Here is a 12,844-nt window from a genome sequence, read left to right as displayed (position 1 = left end):
CTAGTATAGTGGGTCACTCAAGTACAGTCCAAGAGAATGGTATTCTATTGGGCTGTTGATAAGTGATACCATCGACTGGCTGGCTTAGGTACAGTGTAAATTTTTTTTTTTACAGTCTGGTAGCTGGAAGTTCAAGTTCAGGGGGTGGGGTTCAAAGATGTGGCTTCTGATGAGGGCCTGCCTACTGGTTCACTGACTGTCATCCTCTCCCTGTGTTCTCACACAGCCTCAAGAGTGATAACTCTCACTGGTCCCATTGCCTATTATGAAGTCTCCACTCTCATGACCTCACCGCCCCCCCCGGAAGTACTACCCTTAAACCATCCTACTAGGAATTAGTCTTCTGAATGTGAACTTTTGGGGGACCACAAGCCTTCAGTCTTACCTAATTTTCCTCTAAGATCCGTGTAATGAGGTTGATTATTATTAAGTGGGACCAACAATTATTATAGCAATCACAGTTAATTTTATTGAGCACTTTCTAAATTCCAAATGTAAATGCAGTATTTTTGTGCACGCTAACTCATTTGATTCTGGTATCGCCCTCTGAGGTCAGTACTGTTATTAGCCTAGTTAACTCATGGTATAGTTTAGGGATATTAATAGGCTTCTCAAGTTTGCTTAAAGAGTGTAGGCCGAATGAGGATGCTTTAGAGCCGGAGGTCACAGCACATACATATTCCTGTATTATAGAGCATGTACCTTTTTTTTTTTTCTACTGAAATATTTACTTAAGCTGTAAGCCCCATGTTATTTTTGCAGTCCACTTGTTCAATACTTGTTCAATAAGGGAGCGACCCAAATGGCTATCCTCCCCACAACACTGTTTCGTGTAATAACTCAAATTCTGAGAGACACAGAAGCAGGGGTTGACATGAAGCAAGAGTATTCAGTACTAAGCCTTGGGCAGGTCAACCGCACAGCTCTTTTGTTTTGTGTCACTATTTGAGTGGAAATCGGAGTCCTAGGCTCTCAAACCTGGAAAACCCTACAGAGAACACAAAGAAACTCCAGTTTAAGAGTAGGGAGGACTGCGCTCAAAAAATCATGTTGGCCCTATCTGTCTCTCAAGAGTCATAGCCAGGTATTGGTTGTATATATTGTAGTATCTCCTCCGATTTTATAATCATACTCACTGGAGATGAAACCATACCTAACTGTTACCAGAGGCCAAATTATTCAACTATGTCACTCAGCTATTGAGGGACCGTGTATTTCAATTTTTAAAATATCATTAACTATCTCCATTATAATAAATGACTCAAATCTGAAAGCTATTAAATGCATTGTAATTGACTCTGCATCATTGTTATTAATAACTGAATGTAACTATAAACACAAACAGCTCTGAGGAGAAACTTGAGTGGGAAATAAAAAGGTCATTTGACATGTGGCCCATGAGGAGATTCAAAAACTAACAGCTTAGGCTCTCAAGTGGGTTGCTTAAATTAAGGAGCTAAAGGGGCTTTTGTCAATCATGTCCCAAGAAACAGGGTGAGAATGATACATCTGGTCACGGTGGAGAAGCAAAGACGAAGCCTTCCAAAAGGTCCCATTAGGATCCCAGCAGCTGGCAGGCTGAGGCAGGGGCATCATGGCTTGGAGGCTAGACTGCACTGCTAGTAAGAGTTTGTTTTGAAAAAGAAAAGGTGTAGATTAGAAAATAACCATCGTGTCATAGAAGCCAGTCAGTGAACCTCAAAGCAAAAGTAGTTCCCGTATGGGGCTGGAGAGATGCATCAGTTGAGCCTGCGTGCTGCTCCTGCAGGGGGTCTGGATTCTGCCCCCGGTGCCCTCCTGAGCCATCTCACAGCCTTCTCCCACTCCATTCCCGAGGGAGCCAACGCTTCTGGCCTCCAGAAGCACCTGAGTGCGTGTGTACACACTCCACCACACACCACACACCACACACACATGATCACAAACAGCGGACCTGGGGAGTTGGCTCAGTGTTTCAGATCCTGCACTGCTCTTCAGAGGCCTTGACTTCAGTTGTCAGCACCTAGACCAGGTAGCCAGAACTTTATGGAGGTCTGACTCCTTTGGCCTCTGTAGCTGGCCTCAGAATCTGTATTAACAGTCAGACACACACAGAGACAGACAGACAGACAGACAGACACACACACACACACACACACCAGTCACACACCGTCATGAAATTAAAAGTAATAAAAGTAAGTAAGTAAGTCACAGCTAGTCTTGGGGAAGAGTAGGGGGAAGGATGGAGGACTCGGAGGGCACAGGAGCTCCATAGGAGGACCAATAGGGCCAACTAAGCAGGACCCAAGGGGGCCTGCAGAGACTGGGGATCCAGTCAGGGACCATATGTAGACTGGGCCTGGGCCCCCTGCACAGATGTAGCTGATGGGCAGTTAGGTCATCATGTGGGTCCCCTAGTGAGGGAAGTAGGGGCTGGCTCTGACATGGACTCTGCTGTCTGAATTTTGGGGCTGCCTTGCTGGGCCATAGGGGAAGGGAATGACCCTAGTCTTGATGTGACTTGATACGCTGGGGTGGGTAAGAGGGAAGGTTCCCTTCTCTGGGGAGTAGGGGAGGGGGAGGGAATAAAAAGGAGGGAGGGCAAGGCTGGGGTGCAGGGGGGCGGGTAGAGCAAGGAGGAGGTTATGACCAGGATGTAAAGTGAACAATTAGTTTTAAAAATTAAAAAAAAAAGAAATTAAAAAGTACGTTAAAAATATATATACAAAAATAAAATTTAAAAACGTCTATTATCCTTGTCCACTTGTGTGCATTTGGGAGCCCATCGCTATTTCGAAGTTATGGTGTATCTCTGGCAACCACTTTCAAGGCATTTATGACCATATGCATATGCTTCCTGAAATATAAAACTAACCACTTTACATGCCCACTTCAGTGCACAATGCAAATATAGCTACAAACCACTGCGTGCTTATGTCTCCATCTATATAATTTAAATAGAAATAAATGAAAGGATCATATTGTAGAGCAGCATGGAAGGAAAGTTCCAGAATTATTTTAAAATATTTGTAACTTTGCAAAAATTAGCTGTGATGTTTTATATGGTCTAAACATTCATTAACACAATTTTCAAAAATCTAAAATTGATTCAAGGGAGGCTACCCAGGGGTTTGTTTTATTTCAGATTTCATGGAATAAAAACCTAATGGAAGTTATTGGTACATTTGGCCAGGCATTCAATGAGAAGTGTGCATTTCGCAGATGTTAATATCAAACCTTATGCATGGCAACTATACACTCCTATAATAAAAAATTCAATTACGGATCAAAACACGATGAGACCACTTGGGGGCATATTTCATATGAATATTTCCTCTGCTTTGAATCTTAATTGTGTTGAATGCTCATTAAAGAGCATTAGAGAAGTTTCGTAATTACATTTAAAACTATAGATGAGGATCTTTGCAAATCATTTTCCCCCTTTGAAGAAAAATGTTTACCTCTAAGTTGATGTGACAAAGTAGCACAGTTTGAATATTCTTTTTAAATGTCCCCATTGCATAATTATTGGTTAACACCTGATGAGCTCTGACGGTTGTGCTACTGTACTTTTTACATATTAGGTTATTGCAAGGTTAGACTAGAATTAGAAATTCTGAAATGGGTACCACAAGATACCACATCATACTGAAAAAGGTCTTAACATTTAAATAGCTGCCTTCATCCCCCCCTAATTCTTCCTACCATAAAAAGTAAGCTAAATTTTCATTTTGATCTAATCATCTCCTTCTCCTTCGGTGATAAAAAAAAAATCATAAAATACAACCTCATCTTTGGTACATTATCCCTTTCATCCATATTAATTTGAAAAGAAAAGAAGGATGGGTTTTGTTTTAAAATATAAATGTTACCAGTTCTCTCGGCCGGTGATGCACATAGACTGGGGGATCTATTGCAAATCTTTTAAAATTTGAGAGATTTCTTTCTTGTTATATCATTTATCATGTCCCTCCTCTCTCTCTCTCTCTCTCTCTCTCTCTCTCTCTCTCTCTCTCTCTCTCTCTCTCTCTCTTTCTCAGCTGTCTATGAGCAGTCATGCGAAGCCTATAAGCACCAAGGAAATGCTTCTGGGTTTTATTACATAGACTCAGATGGAAGTGGTCCTCTGCGGCCATTTCTCCTCTACTGCAACATGACTGGTAAGTTAACACACCTCCATTTGCTAGTTAAGTCGGCTTCAGTGCACAAAACTCAAAGAGAAATAAGTACAGTGTTGATCTAACTTGCAACGTGACTGAAGTGGGTATTTTCTTTTTCCTAGTCTCACTTCTGTTGCTGTGACAAAAGGCAACTCAGAGAGAGAAAGGATGTGTTTTAGCTTACAAGTCTAGATCATTGTCTATTGTTTTGGGAGAAATCTTGGCAAGGAGAGCTTGAGCTTGAGGCAGCTAGTTACATCATCATATCCACAGTCGGCGGCGGGGGCGGGGGGGAGGGGGCAGAAGTCTGCCAGCTTTTACTATTCTTACACAGTCTAGCAAATCAGATGGTGCTGCCCATGGTGGCCTGGGTCTTCCCAGGCGACAGTCACCCACAGATTAGCACACAGACCAACATGCTCTAGATAATCCATCTCAGGACTTTTATCCCAGGAGATTCTAGACTATGGAAAGGTGAGAGCTAAAACTAACCATCACAGTACTATTTAGTAGTAAGCAACATAAATATTTAACGGACGTGCTAGTTAAATGTCAGTAATTTACAATATTGTTAGTCTGTGCACATACGGTAACTGAGAAGTATATCTAATAATAAGTGTTTCCTATGGTGTCTCAAAACACAAGCCTTTGTCAGAGAAATCAATGCCCAGAATAGCCAGACCATCATTGTCTTAAATATATATAACTATGAAATTTATTTGTTTTCTAGAATTCGTATTCTACATAAGCACAGCATTAAATGAACAGTCACAGAAAAACATGTTTGACTGAATTAAATATCTACCCACAATTAAAAAAGAACCAGAGTGCTCACAAACACCTTTTAACATAGGTAACAGCTTGTAAATGCTGAGAACTTCTCCCTCTTGCCAGCAAGGACACCATTCTGTTCGCTGCTGTTTGGGAGGTCTTAGCCAATATAGGAGGGTACAGAAGCATTAGGAAGGGAAAGGATGGCCTATAATTTTCATTACTTGTAGATGGCTAAATTATATATTATAAATACTCTGAGGAACCTTAGTAAACAATTTTAATTTACAGTAATTACTGGATCCTAAGTTAACGTAAAATTCTTTGTTTTTATATACCAGTAATATGCAATTAGAAAATGACCTTTTAGAAAATCATATCTCCAGAAGCCTCAGGACTCCCAACCACATGGTAATAAATATAATAGAGGATATGCAAGGCTTCTCACAGATAGGAAATGCTCTGCATATGATTTAAAGTCCTAGAGGTATAGAGGAATATAAAAGTTTCATTAATTAAGAGACTCAACATTGTAAAATGTCAGTTCTTACAAGATTGATATTGATTTTTAGTACAGACCTAAATTAAAATTCCAGCAGGGTATTTGTTTGTATTGTTGGCGTGATTATTTTGGTGAGAACGGATAAGCAGATTTTATACTTCATGAGCACATATGAAAGGGTCAGAAGCAAGTTGGCCTTGAAGAACAGAGCTGAAGAACTCAGTTCTGTCAGGTACAAACATTAGTAAATAGAACAAAAGACAGACTTCATGGGACGGTTCAGTCATGTCTAGATAACTGGCATTTTTATGAAGGTGATACTGACAGACAGTGAGAGAAGGATAACCTTTTCAACAGTTGACACCAAGAGAGATTGTATATAAACATCAAAAAGAAGGCATATCTATCCTTCCTTTATCAAATACAAAAAGATGAATTCCAAGTGTATTGTTTTGCCAAATATACCAGCCACATACCACTTAAGTTTATCAAGATTTCTTCTGAGGTTCAGTGAGTTCAAATGTATTTTACTAATGCAAGAAATATAAGTACTTTAACTAAAACCAAATAATTGCCAAATAAAACCAAGTAATGGCTGAGTCACCTGTGGCTAGTAAGGAGTACACTGGTCGTGACGGTGTAGAAAGTTTCTATCTGGCCAGGAAGTTACACTGCACAGTGCTGTGCTAGGTCTTCCACAGTGCTGTGTTAGGTCATCCATAGCTGCAAAAGAAAGCACAGCAAAGGGGAAGGGGTGATTTTGAATTGAGTTATGCATTGCAGAGGAAGATTTTTCTACTGATAATGTAGTCATGAGCATCTGAAGTCAGAAACTTCCAAATAGAAGCAATTGCAAATGCCAAGTCCTGAGACCTGTAGGTATACCCAGAAGCCAGTGAGAAATGCAAGTTAGCTTGAGTGTGGCCAGGGAGTAGGGCATAGTAGAAGGTGAAGAGAGATTCAACTAGTGGGCAGAAGACGAGGGAGAACTGTGGGGTTCTTACCACAGTCCTTTAAGGCCTTTGGGTGTTGCCCTGAGTGAGATGAGACAGTTTTGACACATTGCATCCCCAGTCCTGTAGGATATATGCAACCTGATCTTTGATAGGACCATAGCTGCTCTCTCACCTTGGCCAATGCCTGTCCAGAGGCAAAGAATACAATAGCTACAGAGTTAAAGTTAGGACATCATTTCAGAAGCTCAGGGTATTAGTTACTTTCTTACTATTTTAATAAAACTAAAGCAACATGCAGAAGGAAGAGGTGTTTTTTTTTTTGGGCGGGGGTGGGGGGATGGGTAGGTGGGTTACAGCTTGGAGGGTGAGATTCTGTGATGGCAGAGCAGAGGCAGAAGGCTGGAACTGCAGCCAGGAACTCACACCTCAAATCACAAGCAGGAAGCAGAAAGCCTACCCAAAGTGACACTCTCCTGAGATCACAGAGGCTGGTCAGTGACATAGGAGTTCACACCTCCTAATTCTTCTAAAAAAAAAAAAACCACCAGCTGGGAGTCAAGTTTTCAAATGCCAGAGGCTTATGGGGGACAGCTCATTGAAATCATCACAGCAGATGCCGGGAGTGGGGGGGGACACACACACAAGCTGATGGTGTTGCTATTGCCCTTGACCGTTTTCAGTGCAGATGGGGATAGGAGACTACCCTGTGTGTGGAATACATATGAGATATAAAAAAACAACAAAAACCATTATCTGCTTGGACAACTAAAGTGTTTGCATCATTGGAGATAGGACCAGAAAAGAGTCTGAGGGGGTGGGCAGCAGACACTCCATTTACTTCATTTTGAGCTGAGGATGTCAGTCACACAATCACACAAGATGTGAAGGAGACGGCTGGATAGGGGACAACAACAGGTCTATACTAAAATATAATTCCAAAAACTACAGGGCGGTGGTTAAGCCTGGGCTATTGATTTTTGTGTGATGAGAGTTACTACAGAACCTGTCTTGAAAGAGTTTTCAAATATATTGCTTGGTGGCTTCATGAATTGGCAACCACTGGGGACACTGTTCTAGAGACCAAACCAATCTAACACACATGCTGATTCACGATGCTTATTACCTCCTGTGTGCCGCTGTACAGTGTGCAGGTTGCATATTCCCAGACAGTAGCCCGGAGGTTTTTCTCAGAGGTCAGGAGGATCATAGGACCATAGACAGTCTTTCCAAATGATTATTTAAGGCACACAGATTTGGAGCTGCTGTTTTAGACATGTGACTCTCCAGTTTTCATGGGCGTAGATGGATCTACTGTAACTTCAGACACACTAACCGCGAAAAGAGTTCACAAAGAACAAAGAGTGACTCTGTCCATGTAAAATAGGCACCTGACTCTCCGGATTAATTTTTCAATGTGTCCAGTTCATATGGGATGGTAAGGATTAGCTGTAATGCCCCATGAAGCTATAAAAATCATTCTTCCCATGAAGGCTTCATGAGCTATTTGTCTATATACGAGGTATTAGTTGTGATTTTGAAGATCTCTGTAAGTTACTACATATTTCTTGTCTCTGAGGATTCCAGAATAACACATACTCACACCCACACCCACACGCACACTCACATACACACAGAAACAGCAGTAGAGAGCGAGATAGTCATTTATTGATTTGTGGAAGTCATGTTCCATAAAGTCTACATGGACATTAGATTAAAAAAATACTAAATCATTGCTCCTAAGAGGAACCTAGTAAGATAGGTTTTCAAGAGCCACTGGCATCAGAATTCTCCTCAATAGATCAATATTTAATCTTATTTTATATGTGTTTAATGTTAAAGACATTAGACACACAGATACCCACACGGGCACACACATGGGCACACACTCATGCATGCACAAACACACATGCATACATGGGCACACACTCATGCATGCATACACACATGCATGCATGGGCACACACACACACACACACACACACACACACACACACACACACACACACATACACGTGCAGAGGGAGGATGAACATTGACATTGACTTTGTGACCAGCATTGTAACTCAACACTGAGCAGTGCTAATCTAACATGTTTTATGTTCAAATCATGGTTTGAGCTTAATGATGATCTCAGGACCTCAACAGTGTTAGGGGGCATTTTAAGCAGCAGTATCATCAATCAAAAGAGAAGAGGGGAGGGATTACAAAATACATCATAACTACTCTCATTTCCGACATGAGAACTAAAGCAGGAGGCAGGGAGCAGCTGTTTCTTCAGCTCTAGCTAAACTCAGATTTTTGCTACTCTGTGCGTGACTACAAATGACCAGAAAATGTTGGGGTTACATATAAATTTTTAGCAAGTGGGTGAACTCACAAATAACGAAGATCAGTAAATGGTGGGATCAACTATCTCGCATGCTACTATGGATAGTAATTCAGGCCTGTATCACCGTATGCAAATTACTGAATTACATCTGCCAGATGTTGAGGGCAGAGACGCAGTTGTTCGGGGACAGCTTCTTGTCTCTAGAAGCCTCAGAATAAATACTGAAACATAGTCCAAAACGAGAGGCGAGTCAGAATATAACAGCCCCAGCAAGATGGAGAGGAAGAAGAAGCACACGTTACAGTGTGAACGTCTCCTTGGTTTTCACTTTTGCAAACGAGGAAACTAAGAGCTAGCAAGTGTCTGGTGGAGCAGGCCAGGACTCAAGTTTTAGTTCTTTTTCTTGCAGCCTGAAGCCTTTCCCACCTTTGATCAGTGCCCCGTTGCTTGTCTCTTCTTGTTACCCAAATCAGGTGCAGCTGTCACGAAGCCCAGGCACAGTGCTGAATCAGTAGTTTGCAAATGTGTGACTTAGGAAACTAATATAAGTTTGAAATCAGTGTGAAGGAAATGGCTTCAAGTGGATTAAAAGAACTCTAAGCATCACAAGCTGACTGACAAACAAGTAAACAAAAACCCCTACTTTGAATGGATAGTTTCTTAAGTCACATTAAGGACTGACATTTCTTTGTCAATTGAGTATCCTCCATATAATTTAAAAATAGAATCCGGTGCATTCGCTCTGGATTGTCCTGTTTGGTGGAAGGCAGTTTTATTCCACTGTAAACTCACTGCGTTTGCTATAATGAAATAGTTTTATGTTTCAGAAGCTTCTCTTTATCAAATATTGCATTGTAAAGAAGATTGCTTCAGTGGAAGCCAAAGACATGGCTGTCAAATCCTTGGCAAATGGAAACTCTGTGCCTTCGACTCCCCTTCCCCCCTGGACTGTTTGGGGTGTCTGAGATCGAATCTCTACCTTCTTAACAAGCAGCTTGGTGGGGTTTTATCACAATGATATGGGAATCTCAGGGTTTCTTGGAAGAAAAGGATATCTTTCTGGTAGAGCTTGAATTTCCGAAAGTTCATGGCGTCCGAAGCTGTCCCAAGCCAGTGGCTTTCAGGTTTTGCCAAAATCAAAGAACGAGTTTCTCAGATGGAGTGGCAGGTTTAGGGGGAAGTTTACCTCAGAGAGAGAGAGAGAGAGAGAGAGAGAGAGAGAGAGAGAGAGAGAGAGAGAGAGAGAGGATCAAGCTAGGTGTGGATGTCAGCCATGTGGTAAGGAGGAGTTTCAAATGTGGAAACCAAAGCCCAAAGTAGAAGAGACAGCACATGTAGGCTGTGCAAGCTTCTGAGAGAAAGAGCCAAATGACAAAAGGAAAATTAGGGTTTTCTGTGAAACTCTGGGCAGAACCAACAGAACCTTGTGGTGGCTCATTGGGACTGAATTTGTGGGTGGGAATTCTGGGAAGGAAAATTAAAGGGGTAATTTTTCCTCCTATCTCTTTACCATGGCTTCATATAGACCTGTCTTCTCCGGGGGTAGTATCTTGCCCAGGTTGTTAACATGTCCAAGGAGATAAACACTTAAGGGAGACTCTTTTCATTCCTTTGGCTAAGAGTAAGTGGCTTTCACTTAGTGGACCCTAGGTGCTGCTGTAAACAACAAAACAAGGGTGCTAGGTCTTACAAAACTAGTGCAATTGTTTTTACTTTGCAGATTTCAGAGTTAGAGGCTTCTTAGGGGCCATTCAGGTTAACAGGGATCCTCTGTTGAAGGCGGCTGTACATGCATCAGGGCTGAACACGGTGCACAACCTGGCCCTGCTTTTCTTGTCCCTGGCTTTCCAGAGCCCAGCACTCCCTACCTGTTTTTTCCCCAGTCTTTAGCGCATCTATCACCCTCAGCTATTAAACACGAGGCACCACAGCTTTGCGACCGTGTTGCTTAAACAGCAGGTTTTTTTTCTTTATACTGTTATCACCCTAAAAAATAGCAGTCAGCCTCAGGTAAATCAAGGCCTTAATTACTCAGTAGCTTTATTTACAATTCATAGTATTAGAAATCTCTTCAGGGAGAGACACCGGCAAACTCAAATTACCATTCTATTTTTTTTTTAACTCCATAGATTTTTCTGCCTGTTTCAGCAGTCTCTTCTTGTTCATTGCCCTGTGTCTCCTGACTCCATAACTCTTGTTGCATTTAGTAAGGAATAATTTTTAGGAAATGAAAAGCTTGACTCTAAAACGAACATAAAGGTAAATACTTGAAAGCACATTTTAGAGATTTTTGTTGAGTATATTATTAATGAAGAGATGAGTTCTTTACTAAAGCCAGTTCAGAGAAGAACTCAAATAACAGACACATGGACACATTAGGACTATTAATATGATTATGTAAAGGGAGGCCATGCTGACTTCTTCCAGGGCAGGGGAGGCAAGTCAATAGACTGTAAATCAAATGCTAGTTGCTTGTCTAACTAATAACTTGTAAGGAAACAATGCTACTCTCTCTAAGAAAGTCGGAGAAACTGACTACTATAAGCACAACAGTCAAACAGAACAACAAACACATACAGAACAGCTATGAGGTTGAAAGATGGTCAAAGGTAAATTTGGCTTGCAAGTTACAGATAGCAAATTGCTCTAGAGAGATTTAAAGGCTTGTCTGATGCCCACTCTCAGAGGTAATTAAAGTGTAAGGATTTGTAACTTCCCTGATACAGATTTAGTACATCCCAGAGCCCCAGTCCTTCTCACTTTAGGGAGGGAAGGCGTGTCAGTCATCCTCTAGAGGACCCATGTGTCACACGTCTGGGCTCCTGTCGTGTGATCCAGCTGCGGTACATCACAGGTGCATCTGCCACTCAGTGTCATGGCCTCTGAGAAACTGGAATGTGAGGGACGTAAGCTTTTAAATTTCCCTGCTAGAAATGGTCCTCCAAAAAGGAGTACTTCCAGGTCAGTTAGGACAGGCAGGTAGGTAAATAAATGACAGTAATAGGTGACAGAAGGCTAGTATGTGACAGATAGATGAGCAGATGGTAAATGAATGTGTGATTGTGATTGGTGACAGATAGATTAGATACATACATGATAGAGAGAGATAGTTGATAGACAGGTGACAGGTATTCGTTATATATTAATGGATGCGTAGGTAGGTAGATGAAAGATTATAGGTGAAGAGCTAGGTGATAGATAAAGGATAGGTAGATAATATATGGGTAGATGATAGACATTGATGAATGGATGATACATTATAGATAAGTGGATATATAGATAGGTAGATAAATGGATGCATATGATATGCAAATGTATGATGGAGAGGTTTTAGATAGATCATAGGTTATAGATGAAAGAATAATATATAGATGATAAACACATGGCTGGTAGATGCATATATGATGGCTAAAAGACAGGTAATAGATATATAGATCATGAATTACAGGTGAGTACATAGATGACAGTTGACGGATGGCAGATGAACATATGGTAGATAGGTGTGTGATGGATGGATAGATCATAGATGGGTAGATGAGAGATGAAAGTAGCTATCTCCTTGACCTGAGAGTAGAGTGCCACCATAGACCTTTGACAGTTTCCTACTTCACGGTCGCTTGCCATCCTCTCTGTTGTCAGTAACTTGGAGAGTTAGGAAACAGTTCCTGGTAATGGGAGTTTCTGAGCCACCACAAATGAGACTGTGATGGCCTACTGGGATGAGCTCTACCTAGACAACCACACCATTTGTATTTATTTCCTTATTTGATGACCTCCTTAGCACACGCCCTCTGCATGTGCCGAGCTGTGTGCTGGTGACACCACAATTAGCACGTGAATAATGTCAGTAATCTCAAACAGAGAGTGCCAAATAAGACAAAGCACTACAAAGGATGTATCTTTTCACTTTCTGATTATTCTTTCTAAAGCCGCTCCAGAAACCCCAGCTACCTTAAGCATGTCTGGATGACCAGGAAAGCAACTCCAAGCCTCTATTAAAACCTACACAGGCGACTCTCAGCACATCTTCTGCTTAACTGCACACTCAGTAACATCCTGTATCAGAAAATAAAAATTGCTTATAGAACCTCTGACGATCTGCCAGCGTCAGTGGTTCCTAAAGGAAATATTTATATGAGCTGCCATT

The 12,844-nt window shown here is 41.4% G+C and overlaps 1 protein-coding gene across 4 annotated transcripts in view; it reads left to right on the top strand.

Annotated features, from left to right (window-relative positions):
* Positions 1 to 12,844, top strand: part of CNTNAP4 (contactin associated protein family member 4) — a 284,841-nt gene that overhangs the window by 197,165 nt on the left and 74,832 nt on the right. For all 4 annotated transcript variants that reach the window (XM_084757092.1, XM_084757091.1, XM_084757093.1 and 1 more), the window contains one exon: positions 4,020 to 4,139. In XM_084757092.1, the coding sequence (XP_084613218.1) occupies positions 4,020 to 4,139 (120 nt within the window). The remainder of the gene's footprint in view (positions 1 to 4,019; positions 4,140 to 12,844) is intronic.

Source organism: Acomys minous (assembly GCF_964271855.1).
Source record: "Acomys minous genome assembly, chromosome: 14".
In the NCBI taxonomy this organism is placed as follows: Eukaryota; Metazoa; Chordata; class Mammalia; order Rodentia; family Muridae; genus Acomys; species Acomys minous.
The sequence above is the reverse complement of the archived record's forward strand: the minus strand, read 5'-3'. Positions and strand labels throughout refer to the sequence as shown.